This window comes from Grampus griseus, assembly GCF_964374135.1.
Source record: "Grampus griseus genome assembly, chromosome: 12".
Taxonomy (NCBI): Eukaryota; Metazoa; Chordata; class Mammalia; order Artiodactyla; family Delphinidae; genus Grampus; species Grampus griseus.
The window spans coordinates 21,011,046-21,037,068 of NC_139006.1; the positions used below are offsets into that span (position 1 = coordinate 21,011,046).

The 26,023-nt window shown below is 41.0% G+C and overlaps 1 protein-coding gene across 2 annotated transcripts in view; it reads right to left on the minus strand.

Annotated features, from left to right (window-relative positions):
- Positions 1–19,283: 19,283 nt before the first annotated feature.
- TTC28 (tetratricopeptide repeat domain 28) overlaps positions 19,284–26,023 on the minus strand; it is a gene marked incomplete at its 5' end in the record, with an annotated part of 590,760 nt that continues 584,020 nt past the window's right edge. For both annotated transcript variants that reach the window (XM_082668131.1, XM_082668132.1), the window contains 2 exons: positions 19,284–24,209; positions 25,420–25,527. In XM_082668131.1, the coding sequence (XP_082524257.1) occupies positions 22,582–24,209; positions 25,420–25,527 (1,736 nt within the window). In that variant the 3' untranslated portion in view covers positions 19,284–22,581. The remainder of the gene's footprint in view (positions 24,210–25,419; positions 25,528–26,023) is intronic.

A 26,023-nucleotide genomic window follows, 5' to 3' on the forward strand; every position in this document is an offset into this window, starting at 1 on the left:
AGAAGGAAATAAAAGACATCCAGACTGGACACGAAGGAGAAAACCATCTCTGTTTGCAGATGTCATGGTCTTGAATATAGAAAATCCTAAGGAATATACTAAAAAACTATTAGAACTTAATAATCAAGTTCAACAAGACTACAGGATACAAGACCAGTATTCAGAAATCATTTGTATTTCTATTCACTTGCAATGAACAAACCAAAAATGAAGTTAAGAACATAATTCCATTTATAGTAGCATTGAAAAGAGTAAAATACTAAGGAATAATTTTTTTTTATTTTATTTATTTTTGGCTGCGTTGGGTCTTTGTTGCCGCGTGTGGGCTTTCTCTAGTTGCGGCAAGCAGGCTTCTCATTGCAGTGGCTTCTTGTTGCACAGCACAGACTAGGCGCGCAGGCTTTAGTAGTTGTGGCGCGTGGGCTTCAGTAGTTGTAGCTCACAGGCTCTACAGTACAGGCTCAGTAGTTGTGGTGCACGGGCTTAGTTGCTCCGCAGCTAGGAATAAATTTAACCAAAAAAGTGCAAATTATATTGTATTAACCTGCTAGGAGTAGTGTAACAAAGTACCACAAACTGGGTGGATTAAAAAACAAAATTTATTGTCTTATAGTTCTGGTGGCTAGAAGTCCAAAATCAGGGTTTCAGCAGGGTTGGTTCCTTCTCAGGGCTGTGATGGAGAATGTATTCCATGCCACTCTCCTAACTTGTGGTGGTTTGCTAGTAACCTTTGGCCTTCCTGACTTCTGCTGCAGCACCCTGATCTCATGGTGTTCTCCCTGTGAGTGTGTTCTGTCTCTGTGTACAAATTTTCTTTTTTTATAAAGATACCAGTCATACTGAATTAGTGTCCACCCTAATGATCTCATCTTAACTCATCTCCATTTCCAAATAAGATCGTATTTCCAGGTACTGGGGGGTAGGATTTCAACATCCTTTGCAGGGGACACAATTCAACCCATAACACTTAACACTCTGAAAGTACAAAACATAGAAGTTAAGGAAGACTTAGATATATGGAAAGACATTCCATGTTCATGGGTCAGAAGACTTAGTATTTTTGAGATGGTAATACTACGTAAATTGATGTACAAATTCAGTCAATCCTTATCAAAATCTCAACTGGCTTCTACACAAAGATTGACAGACTGGTCCAAAATTCATATGGAAGTACAAGGGACCCAAAATAGCCAAAACAATCTTGAAAAAGAACAGTGTTGAGGAGACTCGTATCCTGACTTCGAAACTTACTGCAAAGCTATAGTAATCAAGCAGTGTGTGTATTACTGGCAAAAGGGTAGGCATGTTGACTGTGAGATGTATATATATATTGGTTCCTGCCCCCAGTTCCTGGCACAGAGCTCCTAAAATCCTTGTAATTTTCTTTATAAGAGCCTAGGAACATCTCTTGTTCTAATATTTGGTCTTTGACCCCAGTTCCTGACAAAGGGCTCCTGAAACTCTTGGTTGATAGGAGTGTCTTTTGTTCTAATGAGGCAACTCTGGGTGCGCTCCTGGATGAGAGCTGGTTGCCAGAGAGACCAAGCCATGATTAGAAGCTTGGAATTTTCAGCTCCATCCACCATTCTCTTGAGAAGGGAGAAAGGCTAAAAATGGATTTAATGCCTACATGACGAAGCTCCCATAAAATCCCAATAGTATGGGGTTCCGAGAGCTTCCAGGTTGTGGAACACAACCATCCAGAAGGGTGATGCACCCCAACTCCACAGAGACAGAAGCTCCTACACTCGGGACCCTCTCATACCTGGCCCTGTGTATCTCTTCATCTGGCTGTTCATCCATATCATCTGTACTCTTTACCATGTTGTTTAATGAACTGGTAAACATGAGTAAGTGTTTCCCTGAATTCTGTGAGCCAGTCTAATGAATTAATCGAACCTGAGGAGGGGATTGTTGGAACCTCCCATCCAGGTGATAACCTGAGCTTGAGACTGGTGTCTGAAGTTGGGGTGGGAGGTGCAGCCTGGAGCCCTTACCTGTGGGATCTGATGCTGTCTATGGGTAGATAGTGTCAGAACTGAATTAATTTGTGGAATACCCAGCTGGCGTTGGAGATTTGCTTGTTGTTGTGGAGAAAAAACCCCACACTTTTGGTGACCAGAAGTATCAGAAGTGAAGTGTTCTGTGTGAATAGTAAAGGAGACTCACAGGAGAGAAACACAGTAGGGAAGAGCTGAGTTTTTCCCTACACAGGAAGGAAAAAACTGAGATTTTCCACTATATAAACCAATGGAATATGATTGAGAGCCCGGAAATAAACTCACACATATGTGGTCAACTGTTTTTTGACAAGGTTGCGAAAACAAGGATGCAAAAGAATAGATTTGGACCCCCTATTATATACAAAAATTAACTGAAAATGGATTAAAGACCTAAATATTAGCTAAAACTATAAAACTCTTAGAAGAAAACATAGGCATAAAATCATTGTGACCTTGGATTAAGCAATAGTTTCTTAAGATATGGTACCAGAAGCACAGGTAACAAAAGAAAAAACGAATACAGCAGGTGCTTCCAAAGACACTGTCAAGAAAGTGAACAGCAACCTACAGAATTGGAGAAACTACAGGCAGACCTCATTTCATTGCGCGTTGCTTTATTGAGCTTCACAGGTACTGCATTTTTTAAAATTGAGGGTTTGTTGCAACCCTGTCAAGCAAGTCTCTTGGCACCATTTTGCCAATAGCATTTGCTCACTTCAGTTCTCTGTGTCACATTTTGTAATTCTTGAAATATTTCAGACTTCATCATTATATTTGTTATGACGATCTGTGATGTTTGATGTTACTATTGCCAAAAGATTATTACACACTGAAGGCTCAGATGATGGTTGGCATTTTTTATCAATGAAATATTTTTTAACTAGGGTATGAACATTGTTTTTAAAGACATAATGCTATAGCACACTTAACAGACTACAGTAAACATAACTTTCATCTGCCCCGGGAAACCAAAACATTTGTGTGACTTGCTTTCTTGAAATGTTTGCTTTACTTTGGTGGTCTGGACCTGAACCTGCAATATCTCCAAGGTATACCTGTATTTGTAAATTATATTTGAAAACAAGTTTCTATCTAGAATATATAAAGCATTCCTACAACTCAGTAATAAAAAGACAACCCACATAAAAAATGGGCAGAGGATCCCAATAGACATTTTTCCAAGGGATACACAAATGTCAATAAGCATATGAAAATATGCTCCACATCATCAGCCATCGGCGAAATGCAGATCAAAGCCACACCCACTTCATACCCACTAGGATGGCCATAATCAAAGTGATAGATAATAGCAAGTGGTGGTGAAGATGTGGAGAAATTGGAAAGCTTATATACTGCTGCTGGGAATGTAAAATGGTGCAGCCACTTTGCTGCTTCATGTGAACTATGGAAACTAGGCCAGTGAATCCAGAGTGCTTCGCAAGTTAAGAAATTTAGAATATCCAGGATGTTTCCATAAGTCATACTGAATGTTCTTGTTGGCAAATTATTCTATGATATAATGCTCTGAGAAGAGAATTCTAAGCTTATTTGGAAAATAAAAGTCGGGAAATGTTTATCTGTTAACCATATTATAAGCCTGATTAATTAAAATGTTTACTTTCATGATATTGTTTAAAGGTTCAGCTTAATTTTCAGAAAATGAGAAGTGGAGATACTATTCACTGACATTTTGCCCTTTAAAAAAACTTTTTAATACAAGATTAGCAAGATATTAGAGCTGTGGTAATTGGATGTCTTTCAGGGAAATAAACCGTTAAAGTTTATGAGTCACGTTAACAGAAAGCCCTGTCAGTTCCACCATTTCCCTTTATCAGTTAATTCTACAATAAACATAAAATCCTCTGCCTAGAGTTCAGAGCACAGCAAGGGAAAGAGGAAAAAGCCAAAACAGAAAATCCAGAAAGTAGTAAGTAGGAAATGTTCAGTAACCTTCTGATCCTCAAGCTCATGACAAGATGTCCAGTGCTTTAGTGCACTGCTGGGACCAGCAGAATTTGGCTGTGGTGAGACTCCTTCTCAGTGGCTTAGTAACTCATCTGTGGTCTTAAAGATTCAGGGATTCCCCAGATATGTTTTCTGGAAGGCGTCTCAAAGCCTTTTTAGTCATTCAAAAAAAAAAAAAAGACGAAAGCAAGCAACAGCATCATTAAGGGCTTTGGCCCTTTGTGTGGAAGGAGTCACTTGATCGTTCCTAGGTGCCTGGGCAGCTAGTGGAAGCCTCAAGAAGGAACACAGTGTGGGACTCAGGCCCAGTCTCTGAGCACAGAGATTGGATGCCACTTGTTGCTAACATAGATTCAAAGAGAAGAGTGCCATTGCAGCAACATGGATGGACCTAGAGATTATCATACTAAGCGAGTAAGTCAGAAGGAGAAAGGCAAATACTATATGATATCATTTATATGTGGAATCTAAAATACGACACAAATGAACATATCTATGAAACAGACTCACAGAGAACAGAATTGTGGTTGCCAAGGGGGAGAGGGTGTGGGGGAGGGTTAGATTGGGAGTTTGGGATTAGCAGATGCAAACTAGTATATAGAGAATGGATAAAAAACAAGGTCCTACTGTATAGCACAGGGAACCATAGTCAATATCCTGTGATAAACCATTAATGGAAAAGAATATGAAAAAATATGTGTGTAACTGAATCACTTTGCTGCACAACAGAAATTAACACAACATTGTAAATCAACTACGCTTCAATTAAAAAAAAAAAAAGTGCCATGCAATGCTTGCTGCTCTGTACCATCCCTGCTTGGAGGAAACCTTGGGAGGAGGCTGTGTGAATGATCACAGACAACAAAACCCTCGTGTGTGTGTAATTCACTTATTTCCTTCCTCTGACCTCCTCATTACTTGACACTTATTTTTGCTTTTATGGATTCTGTGCTTTTATTTTGAGCTTCTCAAAACCTTTTTGGAAGTTGAAGAATATGTATGTATTTCTTAACACATTGTTGTAATAAAAATATACAAACTGATATACATAAAAACAGGTTCTTCATGATTTATGGAAAGCATTATGCAAATTATATTGCATGTGGGTTTTCTTTCAAAAGAATTCTTTGATTACAGATTTTCAAAGAAAAAATGTCATTGTTTGCAACTTATTCTTCAAAAAGAATATTCTAAATGCCAGATGCTCTTTTGTGGCCAGGAAGATGTATCAAAAACATATCCTTCTGTAGAAACCTCAGCATCCTTCTGTGAATTCTAAAAGTTTGAAAAGTCACATACACAATTCTGTATATGTCAGGATCTGGGTAAGAATAGGGGACAGAGAGCTGGGAATTGGGATGATCGCAGAAAGCAATCTGGCATCTACTCAGTCAGTTGTGAAGTCACTGGCATCTTTAGAATCCTGTACACAGAACCACTTTTACTGATTTAAAAAAAAAATAAAATCAAAGTAACCATTCTTTGGCCTCCATAGCCAACCTAAAGGAATTTTTCACTTCTCCAGCAGTTGTTTTTACCTAAAGACTAGGAAAAAAACAGCTCTACCCTGTAACCTCTGATAGAAAACTTTAGATGCCAAAATGTTCTCTTATCTTTTATACTCATCTGATGTGTGTGCATGACTCCTGAGTAAAAATAAAATTCTTGGTTGGTAGGCTAATTTTTTTTATGAAGTTGGATATATACAGCTGTCTTACTAGTCGGTTCTGGATGACCATCCCACTCAGTCTTTCAAGATGTATTAGAGCTTTATCAGTTACTCAAATCTGGACTGATTAACAACTTGGTCAGGTTCTAGATGAAGTTGATGACCTTGCTACACTGTCAGAATAGCTAAATTATCATCTGATATCACCTGCACAGAACTTCTTTATGAGTACGTTTTTCAGATAACTGGTGGTATGCTAAAATAAAACATACTTTGGTTTTTATTTTAACCGCTTTGGATGAAAATTTTTCTACTTAAATTAGTAAATTTTTTAATATAAAAGTTTCAGGTTTAAAGAATGGTAAATAGAATAACAATGAAAACCCATGTGCCTACCATCTATCCTAGGAAATAAAACATTATAAATAAAATTGAAACTGCTGGTATATTCCTCCCAGATTATATTGTCTCCGTTATAATTCCCATGCATATCTGTAATAGATTAATTTTACTCATTATTGTTGATGGGTTTTATCTGTGTTGGTGTGTGTAGCCCTAGTTCATTCTTTATATATATATATATATATACATATATATATATATATATATATATATATATATTTTTTTTTTTTTTTGGCTGCGTTGGGTCTCCATTACCGTGCGGGCTTTTCTCTAGTTGTGGAGAGCCGGGGCTACTCTTCATTGCGTTGTGCAGGCTCCTTGAGGTGGCTTCTCTTGTTGGAGAGCATAGGCTCTAGGCGCGTGGACTTCAGTAGTTGTGGCACACGGGCTCAGTAGTTGTGGGTCGCAGGCTCTAGAGTGCAGGCTCAGTAGTTGTGGCGCACGGGCTTGTTGCCCCGCAGCGTGTCGGATCTTCCTGGACCAGGGCTCAAACCTGTGTCCCCTGCATTGGCAGGCAGATTCTTAACCACTGTGCCATCAGGGAAGTCCTAGTTCATTCTTTTTCATTGCTCTACTTCATCATTTTCTTCTTGGTGGGTATTTAAGTTGCTTTTAACATTTTACTATAATAACACCCTGATGGACCTTCCCATAGGTCTATTCTTGTACACATGTATGAGTTTCTCTAGAATAGATATTTAGGAGTTCAACTACTGAGTCATAGAGTAGAAATACCTTTCATAGTTATCAAGTTACTTTCTAAAATGTTTATGCAATTTACAAGCCAGTTGTAGAATGTCTTTCAGTTTGAATTTCCCTGATGTTTCCTCATGATTAGATTCAGGCTGTACATCTTTGGCAGGAGTATCACAGAAGTAATGCTGTACATCCAATGAGGACCTTTATAAAATGGCACATGATTCCAAATTGTCCCATTTCTGATGATGTTTATTTTGTTCACTCCATTAAAATGATGTCTGCTAAGCTTCTTTATGTAAAGTCATTCTTTTTCTCTTTGTAAATGGTAAATATTTTATGGAAAAGTATTTTGAAACAATGTAAAACATTCCGTTCTCCACATCCACCTCAAGCCATGATGGAATAACTGCATCCAGACTTACCACTACAGCTTAATAACAAAAAATCTGACAGAATATGGGAAACAGTAGTTTCTTGACCTTGGATCCTAGGCCATGTGGATGTTGATCTCTCAGATGAGGTGAGCCCCATGACTGCCTCAGCTTGGTGCCCGGAGAGAGTTTCCAGGCCTTATCACAGGGAAGGGGAATTTATATAAGCTCAGAGGTCTCGGTAAGTGAGGCTGAGGATTTGGGGAGGTCGACATGGCTGGAATTCACAGGACAGAGTGTCAGAGAGCAGAGAGCAGCAGGGAGAGAGCTCTGGAGATCTGCAAAGGATTCTACTCGAGTCTTCAGCACCTTTGTGAGGCTGGGGATAGAACCACCATAATGAACAGAAAGGACAGTTTGTGGAGCTCACAGGGTTGGGAATACAGTAGTCCCCCCTTATCCGCGGTTTTGCTTTCTGTGATTTCATTTACCCACAGTTAACTGTAGTCTGAAAATATGAAATGGAAATTCTAGAAATAATAAGTTTTAAATTGCCTTGCTCTTCTGAGTAGCGTGATGAATCTCACTCCATCCTGCCCAGGACGTGAATCATCCCTTTGGCATATCCACACTGTATATGCTACCTGCCTATTAGTCACTTAGTAGCCCCTCTTGGTTATTAGATCGACTATCGCAGTATTGCAGTGCTTGTGTTCAGGTAACCCCTATTTTACTTAGTAATGGCCCTATTGACCTTTAAAGAAATTATTGACAGGAGACCTAGGAAAAAACATAGTGTATGTAGGGTTCGGTACTTTCCTTGGTTTCAGGCATCCACTGGGGGTCTTGGAATGTATCCCCCTCAGATAAGGGAGGACTACTGGAGTTCATGTTCCCAACAGCCAGGATGGAGAAATCTCATTATACATGGCATTGGATTGTTCTCAGAAGGTGATCACCTCGGTGATGGAACTGAATTTGAATTAGCCTTGGACTACAGGCTGCTCTGGTCCTGACCTAACGAAGCTCAAAAGCAAGCCGCAAAGGATCAAACTGTTTCCAAGTAACTTAACCATGTCCCAGAACAAGGTGTAAAACATTTTAAAGGAATACCACCCCGCCACCAAAAAAATCCAGCACCCAACAATGTAAATGTTTCAGCATCGAACCAATAATTAGGGGATGCAAAGTAGGAAAATATGACCCTTAATGAGGAGAAAATGCATTCAAAAACTGACAAGAAATGGCGCCGGTGGTGGAATTAAAGAAACATGGACATTTAAAACAGCACTTACAAGTGTACATCATATATCCCAGAAGGTAGAGGAGAGCATGATGCAGAGTGACGTGGAAAATCTTAAAAAAAAAAAAAAAAAATCTACGGATGGAAACTGTCTCATGTCTCATCAAATTTTCAATTCATTTATATCAGTTTGGACTCTTGGTTTCCTATTTTATTCAATGGATTATACATTGTTACTAGTACTATTTATTTTGATATTCAAGTTGAACCTGACTTGGCCAGTGGGAGCCCATTCAGGTTGTCATCTGTGTGCTTTTGACATGTACCAAACATTTTTTGAGAGCTTTTTAACTTTCAGATGCACAAAATGTTCCAGCCCTGGAATCAGGCATTTTCCAAAGAGCCCTGGTTCCTTTTAATGAAGAACGGTATCAGAGAGAGCAGCATGTGTCAAAGCCTGAGGCACGAGCATGTTTGGCACATCCAAGAAGCAACAAGAAGGCCTCTGTGGCTGGAGTGAGCAGGGAGCACAGTGGTGGGGTCAGATTACGGAGGGCTTCACGGGCATTAGAAGAGCTTTAGCTTTGAAGGCTTTGGTGCATACACGTAAGGTGAGCCGATGTATGTTATAAAATGGTTGCTGTGGCTGCCATATGGAGAACAGACTGAAGGGAAGAAGGGTGGGAGCAGGAGAGACCAGGGAGACCTGACGGGCCAGTCAGCAGGTGGCAGAGGTGAGAGAGCCAACAAGTTTGCGATGGATTATATGAGATGCTTGAGAGAAAGGAGGAAGGTGAGCATGGCTTCCCTGGTATTGTCCTGAACAGCTGGATAGAATTGCCATTCTACTGAGATGTGAAAGACTTCAGAGGGAAGAAGACTGGGGAGAAAAATTAGGTTGGTGGTTTTTTAACTTTATAGATATTGATGTATAACGCACAGAAGAGTACACAGATTGTACTTGTAGAGCATGATGGGTTTTTACCAAGTGAACCCATCCAGGTAAGCAAGTCCCAGTCTTCCACCACAGAGTAAACAATATCCTAACTTTTAACAGCATCAATTCGTTTTGCTAGTTTTTGAACTTTATATAAATGGAAACATATGGTATATATTCTGTCTGGCTTATTTTGCTCAGCCTTCTATTTGAAATATTCATGCTGTTAACACATGGTTGCCATAGAGTTTTCCATTGTCTGATACACCATCATCAATTTATTCGTTCTATAGTCCAGTTTGTCAACTTTTTATATCCTGTGTAAGAAACATTTGCCTACCTTAAGGTTATGGAGGTAAAGTCTTGTGTTTTATTCTAAATATTTTCCCTAGATTTTCTGCCTTTTAGTTTTGTATAGTCCACCAAAACTTGATTTTTGTGTATGGTGTGTGGAGGTCAAGACTGATTTTTTAAAATATGTATATCCAATCGAACCAGCTCCATTTATTGAAATTTATTCTTTCTCCACTGTACTGTAGTGTCATCTTTGTCATAAATCAGGTGTGTGTGTGTTTCTAGACTTTCTATTGTGTTTGATTCATCTGTTTGTCTAACCTTGCACCAATCCCATTCTGTCTTTATTGTAGCTTTATAATAGAGCTTAATTTCTGGCAGTGGAACTTCTCAAACTTTGTTCTTTTTCTAGACTCCCTTGGATACTCTTGGCTCCTTTGCATTTCCATATAAAATTTAGAATCAGCTTATTTCTACCCACCCCCCTTCAAAAAACCCTTCTGAAGCTTTTATGTAGTTTACACATAATAAAATGTGTAAATTTTAAGGGTACAATTCGATGAGTTTTGTCAAATGTATACACTCACATAATCAACACCAGTCAAGATATAGGACCAGTTCCATCACCCTAGGAAGTTCCATCATGTTTCTTTCCAGTAAATCCCCTTTTCTTCCCAGAGGCAACCTCTCTTGATTTCTATCACCATAAATTCATTTTGATTGTTCTCGGACTTTATATAAATGGGATCATAAAGTCTGAATTCTTTTGTGTTTGACGTCTTTTGCTCAACTCATTGTTTCTGATATTGGCTCCCGTTGCTGCCTGTATCCTTCATTCCTTCTTACTGTAGCACAGTGCCCACTGTATGACGATACCACAGTTCCTTATCCAGCCACCTGCTGACAGCCATTTGGGCTTCCCCATTTGGGGGCTCCTATGAATAAAGCAACTATGAACATTCTTGTATGAGTCTCTTTGTGGGCATCTGTTTTCATTTCTCACAGGCAAATACTGAGACATAGGATTGGGTGGCTGTATATTAAATTTTATGAGAAATTGCTGAACAGTTTTCCAAAATGGTTGTATCATTTTACACTCCTACTAACAAGGTATGAGAGTTCTAGTGGTTCTGTATATGCACCAACACTTGGTGTGGTCAGTCTCTAGCCATTCTAAAGGTGGGAAGTATTTTTTTCATTGTGATTTTAATTTGCATTCCCAGATGACTAATGATTCTGAGTACATTTTCATGTGCTTATTGATCATTTGTATATCTTCCTTCATGAAGTTTCTGTTCAAATCTTTCATCTTTATTGTTTGATGTTTTATTGTTGGTTGCCGGTGATATAGATATTCATTCCAGATACAGGTCTTCTGTCAGGTAAAGTTACCATGAAAAATTATCATGAATATTTTCTTCTAGGCTCTGCTTGCCTTTTCATTTTCTTAGTGATATCTTATGAAGAGCAAAAGGTTTTAATTTTGATAGATTACAATTAAGTTTTCTTTTGTAGTTAGTTGGTGCTTTTTGTGTCGTAAGAAATCTTTGCCTGACTTAGGGTCAAAGAGGTATTTTCCTATGAATGAAGCTTTATAACTTCACCTTTTATGTCTAGGTTTATGATCCATTTTGAATTACTTTTTGAGTATGGTTTGAGGTAGTCATTGAGGTTTTATTTTTCTAAATGAAATGTAGTTTTAATGCCATATGTTGAAAATACTGTTCTTTCCCCTACTAAATTACCTTGGAACCCTTTATTGAAAATCAGTTAGCCATCTACATCTGGGCCCTTTTCTCTCTATATATATTTCTGGACTCTTCTCTGTCTACTATTTGTTTATATGCCAAAACTACATAATCTTATTTACTATAACTTCAAAGTAAATTTTGAAGGCAACTTCTTTTTCAAGTTTGTTTTGACTCTCCTAGATTCTTTGCATTTCCAAATAAATTTTAAATTTAACTTGTCAGTTTCTAATAAAAAGTCTGCTAAGACTTTTTCCTGTTAATATTTTCATTGCAATTGTGTTACCTCTATAGATAAGTCTTGGGAGAATTGACATCTTAACAATATTCAGTGTTCCATTCATCAACATCTATCTCAGCTTATGGCTTCTTTAATTTTTGTCAGCAGTGTTTTCTCATTTTTAATACAGAAATCTTACTTGCCCTTTGTTAAATTTATCCCTAAGTATTTTTTATCAACTTTATTGAGGTGTAGTCTACATATTATGAACTGTAACCATCTTGACTGTAGAGATCAATGTGTTTTAATCAATTTATGTTTATTGACCTAATGGTAAACAGAATGGGTTTTAATTTTGTTTTCTAGTGTTTGTTGCTAGTATATAGAAATACAATTGTATTTACATTTGGTTGTGATGTCACTTAAAATTCTTTATTCTTGAAGAGTTCATAGCCTCCTTTTTCTCTATATTATTGGCTTAAGAGACCAGTCCAGACCACTATATGTACAAATAAATTAGAATAAAAATTCATATCCTTGGTCACACTGACTGTGTTGTGGCTGCTCAGTAGCCACATGTGCCTAGTGGCTGCTGGATTGGACAGCCCAGCTCTTCATCATTGCAGAAAGTTGTATCCAAAAGCACTGTGTGGAGTGATGGGGTGGCCCCACCTTGGGAGTTACCTCACTGTTTACTCATGGTATTGTATAACCCATTCTGACAATCTCTGTATTTACAGTAAATTGAAAGTTACATACCTATATTTAAAAGCTTAATTAAATGCAGATTACACTTTTATTTCAGGTCTACCTCATATGTGATGCTATGTGGTTTGTACTGCATTACAGAGAACTAAGAATTGACCACTAGCTTTTGCAACATTTTGGATGTAGCTTCTGATCTTGTGTTGGGGACAAAAGCGTGATTTGAGGGGGTGGTTTAAGAGAGAAGAGGAAGAGTGGAAGTGGTGACACTGAGTATAGAGCAGTTGCTTTGTTCTGAAAGAAGCGGAGAAATGGCATGTTTGCAGGACGGGGATATGGGGCCACACGGGAGAGATCACAGCACGTTAATATGCTGATAGGAATGATTCACCTGAGAGGAAAAATCAGTGCGGGAGAGAGAGGGAGGATTATTGACACGCTGTCCTTCAGCGGGCAACCAAGAGCGGGTCTAAGCAAGTGGAGGTGTAGGCCCTGGAGAGGGGCCCAGATGTCTCCACCTACAGTGATGGAGGGGCAGGCTGAGCGTAAGCCACAGGAAGGGACGTGGGGTTTCTCTTCTGATTGATTCTATTGCTTTTTTTTTTACATCCAAGCATCCAAGATCATAGAGGCCCCTCACTGGATGGCCTTAGACTTAATGTGTTCTTCCATTTCACGTGTGTTTCTTATTCCTTTGCTGTCGTTTCCGTCTTCAGTTTGCCTCCTCTACAGCCTTCCTTCCTGCTCTACTTCTGACTTGCTCCTTTTATACCATATGTTCAAACATCCACAGCTCAGGCCATTAAATCGAAAGGAAAAAAAAGTCCCATTTAAGTTAACCCAAGTGGGAAGTAACTGAACATTGAAGTGGAGAGCAGCCTGGAACTTAGCTACTTCAGGGACTTTGTCTCCCTCAAGGCGCCTTTGCATCTGCTCTTTTCTCCTTTCTCCACTGCTGGCTTCCTCTGCTCACTCAGTTTTTGCACCTTTGCACCTCTGGCCTGCACATGGCCGTGCTGGCCACTGACCTCAGTTTACATCCCTACCTTTGACTTTGGCTTCAGCTGCAGAGACCTGATCTAGACCTGGACTGAAATCATGAGAAAAGGAATCTGGTCGCAGGGGTTTTTCCTAAGGTTCTGACCTCCCACAGGATTGGTGGCCCTGCTCAGGACTCATCAGCTGCAGCAGGAGAGTAGAGTCCTTCCACATAGAACACCTCTGCCTCCATATGCTGTCTCATCCCTCAGGCTGAGTCAAGGCACTTCTTAGCCGGGGCACTGGGTGGGGAGGCACAGTGATTGGCATTTTCATTCATCAAGCTGTTTGGACTATTTGTAATACAGGAGAGAACAGAATCTAATTAAGTGAAGTGTACAAAGTTTATTTTATGGACTTTTTAACATCTATTTTAACTTTCTGCTTGTTTATTTTTTATTGGCTACATCCTATTTATCACAACAAACCCTCAGCAAATATTTGTAGAATGAATGACTTTCGAAATGTTAGGTAAGAACTGCCTCTTTTTTCTTAATTACATTGCAATTTTATTTTATATTTGCATTTTTGGTTCAAAAAGAAAATGGCTACAACTTCAGAAAGATCTGGGGACTTCCCTGGTGGCGCAGTGGTTTAGAATCTGCCTGGCAGTGCAGCGGACATGGGTTTGAGCCCTGGTCCCAGAAGATCCCACATGCCACGGAGCAACTAAGCCCGTGCGCCACAACTACTGAGTCTCTGCTCTACAGCCCACAAGCCACAACTGAGCCCGCATGCCACAACTACTGAAGGCTGCGCACCTAGAACCCGTGCTCTGTAACAAGAGAAGCCACCGCAATGAGAAGCCCGCGCACCGCAACAAAGAGTAGCCCCTGCTCGACGCAACCAGAGAAGGCCCGCGCACAGCAACGAAGACCCAACGCAGCCAAAGATAAATAAATAAAATAAATTTATTTTAAAAAAAGAAAAAGAAAGCTCTGTATATGGAAAAAAGGTCAGACTTTTGGCAGAATGCTGCCAGACAGATCAGAATTCAAACTCATTTACCTGTCCGAATTAACTAAAAGGGCAGACTTTGAGCCCTACTATTGGGACTTAAAGTTATTTTAGAATTTTAGAACTTCTTATTTAATATAAATATATTGAGAATATTTATATATTTAAGAACATTTGTTCCCTTAAGCCCAAATGCACAATTGCTACAAATCTAATAAATATCTTGAGATTGGATGCAAATTCATTTGGGAGGCAAAATGTTTCCTCGATGCCAACATGTCCCTTTAATGTATTTGGATCCAGATGTTTCGGCCTTATTTGCTGGAGTGGATGCAGCATTAGACTGTCAGTTCCCTGTTTGCCATTATTTAGTATTAGAGGCTGTTAAGCATGCATACTGATTGGGAAAGTTGAAGAAAGGCTTTAAATTGAAAAAGGTACCAAGCTGTGGTCTTTGTCCAGACATCCTGAGGTTAAAAACAACAAAACAAAGTGACTATAAATAAAGCATTAGAATACTAATATTAAAAAGCACCACAGGGCTTCCCTGGTGGCGCAGTGGTTGGGAGTCCCCCTGCCGATGCAGGGGACGCGGGTTTGTGCCCCAGTCCAGGAGGATCCCACGTGCCGCAGAGCGGCTGGGCCCGTGGGCCATGGCCGCTGGGCCTGTGCGTCCGGAGCCTGTGCTCCGCGGCGGGAGAGGCCACGGCAGTGAGAGGCCCGCGTACCGCAAAAAAAAAAAAAAAGCACCACAGTAGCTAAGAACAGTCTTGGTAGTACCTGTCTTTCATATTAGCTGTCAGTCAAGGTCCCCAGCACATAACTAGATCTTCACTAAGGGCCAGTCTCTCCTTCAGGGAAGCATCTAACAAAGCATGTATTCCATAACTGAACATGCAAATTCTCGAACAATAACAGATAATATAAATTATATTTCCTAAGGTAATAAACACCACACGATTGTGCTAAAAAATCTTTGCATGGTGCTGTGTTAACCTTGCGTCCTTAGATCTACGCTACAGATTATTGTACTAAAGTCAATTTCTACTTTAACATTAATAGGGTATAGTTCTCACGTTGTTTCTTAAGAAATGATAGAACTGCTTGGAATTTCCCTTACATTTGCATACATATTTCATTGTTCTTATACTAGGAGTGTAATAGATTTGCTTCTTGTCTAATTACAATGTAAACTGTAGAATTCAGCACTCCAGTTCTCAGGGTGGTAATGTGCTCTGTAGTTTCATGCTGATTGGTTTTACTTATATGAATGTGTTTATAGATGCTCCCTAGGGCCGGAGCTCTGGCCCTTAAGAATACCATGTGCGTGTTCATCAGTAAAGATAAGCACCAGTGACTAATAGATAGATCCGCTTTCAATCTATGTTTTCCTAGTTTTAAAAACACAAGGATTTAATGGCCAGTATTTTATTTCGGATTTTTATGTCTAGATTCATAAATGAAACGGGCCTATCCTTTGCTTATACTATCTATTGATCTTAGAATTAAGAATACCATCATGGAGTGATTTTAATATCTTTTATTTTTATATTTTCTTAAACAATTTGAAAATACAGAGTATCACTGGTCCCTGAAAGTTTGGTGAAGTACATGTAAAACCATCTGGGCCTGTATATTTTGGAGAGTTGGATAAAGGACAAGGAGTTAGGATTACCATTTTAATTTTATGGGCTCTTTTTTTTAAGTTTTCTTTTCCTTCTTGCACTAGAGCTTTTAATAGTTTTTCTAAAAGTTTATATAATCTAATTTATTGTTGTATAGTTGCTAATAACATTTTTACTCATTCTTAAATTCCTTATGAAATAGTTTGTATGTGTGAACAAGGAGATGTATGCTACAGTTCTTTGCAGTTGAAGTCACTTGCTTATCACTCCTGATTCTAGTTCCATTGCTTCCCTCCCCAAAGGTGACACCACTCCTGCATCTGAGGTCCATCGTTCCCTGCATTTTTGGATTCCTCAACTACATATCTATGCCTAAAACATACTAGGTATTATTTCACATTTTCACGTGTATTGGCATAAATGTATTCATAGTATTTTCTTATTAATTTTTGCTGCATTTTTAGCTGTAACCGTTTCTCCTTTGCTCTGTCTCAAATACACACACGTGTGCATGCATGCACACAGTCAGCCTTCCCAGGAATTGGTGTATTTTTTCTTTTTGGCAGACTTTACCCTTCTTGATCTTCTGTACTATCTTTTTTTAAATTAATTTCTGACTCTTGTTATTCCCTCCCTTCTTTTCTCTCTGGGTTTTTCCTTCTCTTTGGGTTTCTCTTGTTATTCCTTTGCTAACTTCTTGGATCAGTCACCTAGCTCAGTGGCATCATTCTTTATGCACTTGTACCACAGCACTGGCTATTTAGGATGGCATCCCTCCTCATTGGTTGGGGCTTAAACAGTTACATGTTTAAAATTAACCTTGAAAATAAACATTTAGGACTATAATTTTTTTCTTTAAAATGCCACGTTAACTGCATCCCACTAATTTTTATGAAATTTTAAGTTAATTTTATTCTTAAGCTATTATTTATATATTTCCTGAAAGTGGCATGTAAGCAGAAATAAAAATAAGTATATATATTTTACTTTATCAGGTGAAAATGAGATTGTTTGTAGTCTATTGTGCAAACTTCTGGTCTTGAGTAGAACAAATAAGAAATACCTCTGTCATTAGTAAAAGTAAACCCCAGAAACTCCCAAGGTGGCACTGGAGGCATCTATCTGTTTAGATACGTAATATTTTCTCATTTCTATTATGAATTCCTCTATGGTTCATATGTTATTTAGTGCATTTTAAAATATCTAAGTGGTTGGCAACTTTTCGATTATCTTCTTGTTATTGATGCCTTAACTGAATTGTATTCTCATTAGGTTGGTGGCAATGATATTGATTGCTAGAGGCCAGAACATGGTCTATTTTTCATGAAATATTTTGTGTGTGCTTATGAAAAATGTTGATTCACTATCAGAAACTAGGTTCTCTCCAAGTCATAAGCCTGTTTGCTGATTGTTTAAACCCACCATATATACTTTCTAAATATTTGTCTAATTAACCCATCAGGTACTGAGAGTAAAGAGTAATATCTCCCATTATAGTAGTGTAGTTTTCCAAACTTGTAGTTCTGCCAATTTTTACTTTATGAATTTTAAGGCTATAGTGTTAGCTGCATACAAATTTAGAATTTTGCCTTTCGACTAAGTTTTTTTTTAACATTAGCAAATGGATCTTTGTTTTATTAATGCCTTTTACTTTAACATCTATTTTACTGATTCTTTACTGTCATTTGGGGCCCTTGTGCTTTGGTAGTTGGGTTTTTTCTTTTCGAACAGCATTTTTTTTTTTAAAGAACATGTGGCATGTTGCCATCATCTGTCAGGCTCCTTTTTAATTAAGTTTAGTTCACTTACATTTTTAATGATTACTGATTATCACTGATTTTTAAAATTTATTTCATCTTTCTTTTCTCCTCCTTTTAAAATAGTTTTTGTTGTTGTTCCCTCTTTTTTAAGTCAACTAAGTTTTTTAAAATTTATTTCTCCTCCACTAATTAGTTTGGTATAATCCTCTATTTCTATTTTTTGTGTGTGGTTATGCACACTTAACATACTGTCTCTAAAAATCTACTTTTCTCTTCCCAAACAAATAACACTTTAACTTCCTTGTTTTAATTTTTTATTGCTACCCAAATGAGACATTACTCTTTTTATATAATCAATACTTGTTTTGATTTTTTTTCACATTCACCTAATTCTGTGTTCATTATTTCTTCATGCATCTCAGACTTTCACAGGTAGGACTGTTTTCCTTTCTGAAATACAGTTGTCCTTTGAACAACGTCTGGGCTGGGGCACCAAACCTTTGCACAGTAAAAATCTGCATATAACACGTAGTCCGTGCTTCTTATATGTGGTTCCTCACGGCTCCTCCATATCCGTGGCTCCACATCTGCACATTCAGCCAACAGTGGATCGTTTAATATTGTAGTATTTACTACTGAAAAAATTCCACATATACGTGGACCTGCGCACTTAAAACCTTGTTGTTTGAGGGTCAGCTGTACTTCCTTTGGAAGTTTCTTTTAGATACAGGGATCTAGTGGTAATGAACTCTGTTTGTCTGCAACCATAGAATTTTCTGTCCTGCAACACAGAAGATCAGAAGCATTTAGCCATCTAAACCACTACCACCAACCGGTACCCAGGCCTCGGGGCCAGATGAGCTGCGTGCAGGTCCGCTCTGCTGTGCGCTTTCTCTGGCTCTGCTCCTGGCAAACGTGAGGCTACAGTGTGTTTATAAGGATAAACTCCAGACAGAAATACATGCTCATTAATGACACATGACCACTTTGTGTACTGCAAAGAAACCTAGGAAGTGTGGAAAATGCATAGAAAGTGATTCAGATACAGTACTTAAAACCAAAGGAACTCATGCTTTAATAGACACTGAAATCACAAAGGAAGGCCAAGTGCCTTAGCAATCTCAATAAAAATATGAAGTTCTTTTTACAGGGTAAATTTCATAATATAAAAAGTTTAATGCCATCTGGAAAACTGTAATTTACAAAAAAAAAGTCCACATAGGCCAAAGATGGCTAACACTGCATACAAGGGGCATGAGTGCCAAGTGGGGAAGGCGTCTGAGGAAGGGAGATGTGACCACGTGTGTCCTTACATGGAACATCTTTGAAGGGTCTGGCACAGACAAGGGCCCAGTTCACAAAGCACATGGACAGTTCTTTTAGGTAAAACAACAAAATATGTGATGAAAATTATACATTTTTCACATTCTGCCTACTTACTAAATGCAAACCAAATTATTGTGTGGCATTTTTTCCAGCCTGAACTGAAACTAACGAAGTGACTGTTCTCCTTGTGGTGGGGGTGGTGGCAGGACAGGCACTGAGCTGGGGACTTGCCAAGGTGACCGCCTACCGGGATTCACCGGGACAGACAAGCACAGCGAGGACAGCGTGTGCAGCAGCGCGTGGACCAGGGACCGTTTCAAGTGGATGGAGGTGAGAACTTCTTCATTTTACTACACACCAATACCAAAACGCATCAAAATGTAAGCTTGAGTAGCTAATTTCGTCTTGGTATATTGACTTAGTTAAAGATCACTGAAGTAGTTGCATGGTTCACTGGTGAGAAGTAAGACAGATTCGACTACCTTGCTTTGTGGTCATACCAAGGTTTCTAGGAGAGGGAGATTTTATTGCTTGTATTTGGTGTATTTGCATCTGATGGAGTAGAGTAGGGGCAGGGGTTCCAGTTTCCTGAGCTGAAAAAGAAATAATATCCAATGCTGTCTGCATACAGTGAGGAAAAATATTTTTGTAAATTTCACCCACACCCATCGACTCCTTCCAAGTGGGGCAAAGAGCCGAGGACTATGCAGGGGTCATTCGCTTCCATCCACATGGCTCAGGTTCCCACGCATTCCTATCAGTTTTATCCACAGCCTGACACTCACTTTCCCTAGATTGTAGAAACAAAACATTATGCTAATTGTGTTTTCTGTCATCTATACCAGGAGTCAGCAAACTTTTTCTTAAAAGGCTAGATATCTTAGTTTTTGTGGACCAAGAGGTAAAAATCAAAAATATTATGTAGGTGTTTATTTATATAAATATTTTAAAATGTAAAATCCATTCCTAGCTCATGGCTGTAAAAATCTGGGCCTCTGACCAGATTTAGCCTGTGGGTCATTTGCCAACCTCTGATCTGTACAAAGAATTTGCAAATTATACAATCTCACATAATTTTTAAGTGCATACTGTTTTCAAGGTAGCCTGAAAAATTCACCTTGATTTTACATCCATTTCACTTGTATAGAAAACACCAAGACTGACAGTAAACATAAAGAAGCGGCGACTCTACAGTGATTTTTAGATTGGTCCTATTATTTCATCATCTTTGCTTTTCTTCCTTGAAACTTATATCTAGGACCAAAAAAAAATCATATATTCCATTTGGCTTTTCAACATGAAACCTACAACAACAAATGTATTTAGGACTAAAACCAGGTTAGGGTCCACAAGTCCTCCTCGCTGGCTTGGTAACCACGGGGAAGCCGTCTGGGTGGTGGAGGATGTGCGCTAGAGGGAGGCCTACAGGGTTGTGCCCTCGTCCTCAGGGATGGAGCAGAGACCCGGCCTTTCCTCCAGGGCTACTTGGCACTTGGGAAAGAGGCTGAGAGTTGCTGAGAAAGGAACAGCCCAACTATCTATATGTGGATTCAGAAATTTACTTTGAGGTTTATTTCTTGTTGCTGACGACCTGATTTTTCTATCTAAATGCACAGTGCTATAAACTTGGCTTTTATTTGCTACACTGGTTTTTATTACCATTTATGAAAGACATAAAGACAACCTCATAGTTGCTTGCTTCTTTATAAAGTATTTTTCTTCCAGTGTTGGGATCAGGGTTAGAATGGGACATACTTTTGCTTTTGTCAACATGGCTGTTGGGTTAAACACAAAAAGCTTCTATGACATAGCTCAGGAGAGTAAGACAAATTGAATAAATATTATCTCTTCCTCTTTTCAGAATACAGTGAGGAACAGGGCAACTAACTGGTCAGTGTATGTTTATAAAGTGAGATCCTATCCAGGGTTAAAAACTCCCTGGAGGTCTTGATGTTAGTGTCCCTCCTGCCAGGCCCCTCCTGTCCACTCCCTGTGTGGCTTGTGTCCTGGGACAAGAGGCTGCCCACCGTTGTATGATGGGCCCTCAAAGTGAGGATGGTAGGATTTCAATTTTAGAATTACCTAAAAGAGGCTTATATGTAAATTCTCTAACTAAACTTAGGACTAACATGATTTTCAGCACTTCTTTTCTTTATTTAAATATGTTAATGGTTACCCCCACCTAGACTGTTCTTTTGTCTTGTCCCAACTGGCAACAGTATCAGTGAACTGACATAGCTATAGGAAAAGTCCCTCTTTTTTTTTTTTTCTATGACAACACTTTTAGGTATATCTCTTTCCCTGTTCAGCAGTAATTCAGATGTATATCCCAGCAGAAGGTCCCCTGCTTCTGAGGCTGTGGACATTAAAGTCTTCTGTGTGAGGGGGAGGGGATTTGTCCTTCGGACCACAGGAGCAAGGGGCACTGGTCACACTAAGATGAGGGTCCAAATGCAGCTCACAGATGTGAGGTGCTGGGATTTTGGGAACCTGGTGACAGATTTAGACAGAAGGGGTTTTAGAAACCTGGCTTTGGGAAAAGATAATAAAATTAAGCAGGTAATAAAGGGAATAAGAGCTGGAAGGCTAGATTCTGGTTAAATCTAGTTAGCCATGGGATTTTTCTTTTGTTTTTTTGTTTGTTTGTTTTTTGGTTTTTTTTTTTTTTTTTTTTTTGCTTATAAGGAAACTGAATAATTTCAAACTCCCCCCTCCAAACTTGATAATTGCTTATTGAAGACTATTCAAAATTTGACATTTTAAAAAACTTTTTGAGCTTTTAAAAATAATAGCTATAAATGCAAAGTACTGTTGATAATAAAACCAAGTTGTTTATCCACGTACAAAAAAGGTCAGTAATGTTTTAAAAGCACAAAGTTGCATTTTTAAATCACAATTGCATAGTTCTAAAATGCCTGGGTAAGAGTTACATAAATTTTTTTAAGAAAATTCAAGTTTGGTTGACAGTGGGGCCCCAGGGACATTTGTAGCCCTCAAAGAGCAGAGTTCAGGAAGTGAATTATTGCCTTGTTACTCTGATGTTACAATATCATGAGACCAAAACTGCTACAATTTAATTATAAATCATTGGCATTTTTAAAACTAGTATCCTGTTTTTTGGCTACTATAACACTTTCATGTAGAACTCAACTTAGAGAGATTTTTATATACCCTACCCCCAACCAGCACCTGAAAGCCTTAAAAAAGCTCTGTTTGTATTTCTATGTATAAAAGGTACTGCATATATACCTCTTAGCAAAATATGTGCTCCCTTTCTCTCCCCACCCCAGAACCATGACCATTTTTGTACAAAAATCCTGTTGAAGAATCGCATCAAAGATGAGAAGCAGGGAGTTCCAAGGTAGACATTTGGTGATGTGTAGAAAATTCCATGAGCCTCCTGCACCAACCCCACAGAAGTCCTGGCTTTTGGTGAATCTGGTCCAGAGTCCCAGAGGGGCTACCAGTGTGTGTGTGTGGCGTCTGGGAGTGGTGGCGCCCGCGCCCCGAGAGCACCCATGCTGAGGCGGCCACGTTCAGGAGCAGGCCAAGTGAGTGCGGAGAGCTGGGCTGTGGGCCGCTGTGCTCCAAGCCGGTGTTGGTGGGTATAAAAGATGTTTTAGCATTTAGAGGAAGGAAAAAATCTTCCTGGGGACAGAAACTTGTAGCCGTTTCCAGAAGGAAGTCTCAAAGGGCGCGTGGGCACTGTGGCAGGAGGGCCGGCAGGCAGCGGCAGCGTGCTCAGCGAGGTGGTCTCCGTATGCCAGTGTCCGTTGGGAGGGGCTTTTGGGGGCGTTTCCCCACATTGCTGCAAAGACAGCTCCTTAAGTTCCAGCTTGTCTGCTCCTTCCTCCTTCTTGCTGTGCCGAGGTGACAAGTTTAATAGACTGAGGACATCTCTCTTGGAAGTCATCGTTCCAGGGGTCCCCCGGAATATTTTCATTGGTCCCGTGGAATGCTGGGGTGTGCTCTGCCAAAACATCTTCAGGTTGTGTACAGCCTGCACCTTCTCGTCGATGGCTGCCATCTTCAGCTTGTCTATGTCGGGAGCGTCAGCTGGACTCGAGCGAGCGGAGCCAGCTGAGGAGTAGGAGAGAGCTGGGGACGGTGCACTTCCAGCAGGAGACTGGTGGCCTGAGCTCGGGGACATGTTCCTTGGTGATTTGGAAATGTGAGCACTGTAAGGAGAGCTGGGATACTTCAGCTTAAAGAGAGGCTGGTCGGTCAGGGAGGTCTGGGAGTCAGAGCCGGGCGACGGCCGGCCACTGTGCTGGCTCGGGCTGTCTTTGATGGACGCCTCTGAGGCGGTGGGGCTGCTGTATCCTGAACTCACCTTGGGTAGTGAAGAGCTTCTGGCTGGGGGCTTTGGTTTGATAGTAACTGGCGACGGCTGGCTCTTCTGGTGGGAGAGGGCAGGCCTGCTGAACGCACTTGTTTCTGACGCTCTGAAGACAGCAGCGCTGTTGGGCACGGAAATGCCATCTTCAGGATTAGTGCCCTTACCTTGACCACTACCCCTCTGAAGACGTTCCACCGCAATGAGATGGCTTTGTGTCTCCTCTAGAATCTTCTGGGCCAACTCTTGTGGATCGAGCTTTGGGTTGCTCTCTTCTTGGGATTTCACGGTACTATCTGTTTCTGTACTAGACTGGTCTGATTCTCCCGTATCTGAACTTGCTAGTTTTCCAACCTTCTGGAAGGGTGAGTTTGGGCTGGGAATCAGAGTCATTTTAACTGGAGAGTTTGGAGTGCTTATGCTCCCCTTGGAGCTTACCGAAACTTTCACACCGCCAGCTGTCCCGACGCGGGACTGTTTGTGATCTGGTGAGAAGCGAGTCTGTCTGTTTTCTTGGTAGGCCGCCAAAGGCTCAGTGCTGATGATGGAAAACCCTTCGTATTCTTCTTCGTCTTTGCTGTCTGCAGGGCGGGTCGGGGGGGACAGCTGGCTCCGAGGCAGGGTGGATCGCTGTGGGAAGGCGTTCTTGGATCGGTCGTAGTCCTGCCTTCCTCGAGGACCTCCGCCCTCTGACCCACCCTCAGGCTTGGAGACAAAGCTCATTGAGGAGGCGATGGAGCTCAGACTGTACACAGAGATGGCATCTGAGGCTATGCTCTCTGCACCGGTGGGAGAGAAAGGAGGGTGCTGGTAGCCCAAGGGCAGAGCATTGGAGACAGACTGGGCTGAGGCCAGAGACTCCAGGGAGGACGAGCTGTCAAGGCTGAGGCGCTTGGGCAGCTCAGTGGAATCTAAGACAAAACATAGGTGCCCAGAGGACAGTTAGAATTCTGTATGGTTCTTATTTTTCTTTCACAAGCATCTTTATATGCATAGGAGCTAGTAAAGCATTATGCAAGTGTTACTTATACACAACTTGAATTCATCTTATAAGCCTGAAACACACAGTCCTGTTGGAAAAAGTAAAGCTTACACTGGGGACAAAAACACCCTGAGATTGCCCACAGCCCCGTGCGCTGCAGACCCCGCCATGTGCCCATCTCCACTCTGCTCCCTATCTCACGGGACCCCATGGCAGCCTCCTGCTCTGAATGGGGCGATCTGTGATGCCCCCTGTCCTAAACCATCATGCGCCATCCCTTCCAGCTCCGGCCCCATCGCTCCACACCCCAGCAACCTCCTCTCCACACGGCCTCTCCTCCCAGCTGCTCTTAACCCACTCCAGTCAGGCTTTCGTCCTCCCCAGTTCATGTAAAGGTTAACAGTGGCCACCAAATCTGGTATTCTGCACAATCACACCTGGCCCTCATGGACTGATCCTTCCCGGGCCCCTCCTTATCTCTGTGACCTCTGACCCCAGGAGCGCCCACAGGACACAGTCCTCTTCCCCTTGGACCTATGTGCACATTTATGTCTCCACACTGGACTCGTCTAACCAGCTGCCTATGAAGGTGTCCAAGAGGAAACTCAGACCCCTCCCATTCCTTCTGCCACTTTCAAGGTCTCAGCAAAGGCAGCCCCATTCTGGCAGCTGTTCCAAAGAACAGGATATCACCTTTGGCCCTCTCTCTCTGAGCACATTTATCAGCAGGCCCTGCTGGTCGCCTTCAAGCCTTGGCCACCATCCGAGCCAGCATTTAGCCTCACTTGGCCTCTTGAGAATGGCAGGCAGGCTTGCCCCAGGGTCTGAAAAGTGCCTCGCAGGCCCGGCTCTGGGCACCACTGCTCCCTCATCATCTCTGCTGCGATGCCACCCTCACTTCCTTAGTCCCTTAATCTGCACGTTTTCTGCAGAGCACATGGTGGCACCTCATCTAACATATACTACATATATGCTCATCGTAAGTCGAGTTCCACGAGAGCAGGGAGTTTGTTTACTTGAACATTCCGTAACACACAAAAAGGTTCGTTCACTTAATTCTTCCTCTTCCCAAACCATAATCAGGGTCATGCCCGTGGCTCCTGGGGGCCACTTGGGGTGGCGCCACGTGGAGCTCTTACCGAAGAGTGCGAGCAGGGCTTGGAGCGCAAAGTGCATGGTCCGTCGATTGGCTTGTTTCCCGGTTTTCAGGATTACTTCCTCCTGACCAACCTCACAGAGATCAAAACCTATAGAAACAAAGAATATAAACACCTGCTTCCTTAGGGAAGATTCCATGTCCTAAAAAGGATTAGGGCTCCTCTCATACAGTCCCAGGGGAACCCCTGCAGACCCCCCAGAAAGCCCCGCCTGGGCCCCCCACCTGCACGTCAAGCATGTGAACGTCAAGTCACGTGAACCAATGGGGGCCAGCTCTGCGACCATCACACCTGCTCAGCGTGGCTCCCCCTTGCTGTGTGTGCACCTCTGTCCCTTTGTAGAGCGCTGAACTGCATTCTCCAGAGGAGAGGGTGGGAATTAGTAAGGCTCATTAACACTTGTCTCCATTCTTTTGCAGAAGAACAGTCCACTTAAAGAATACTGTCCAGGACAATGGCCACTCCGTTCGGCATTAGGTCCAATATTTAAAGCTAGTGCAGGGGAAGGTGGAAGCTTCTCAAGGGCAGGACAGTGTCTCCATGTGTGGTCAGTGTCTGCCACAAGGGCTCTGAGATGAGCTCTCTC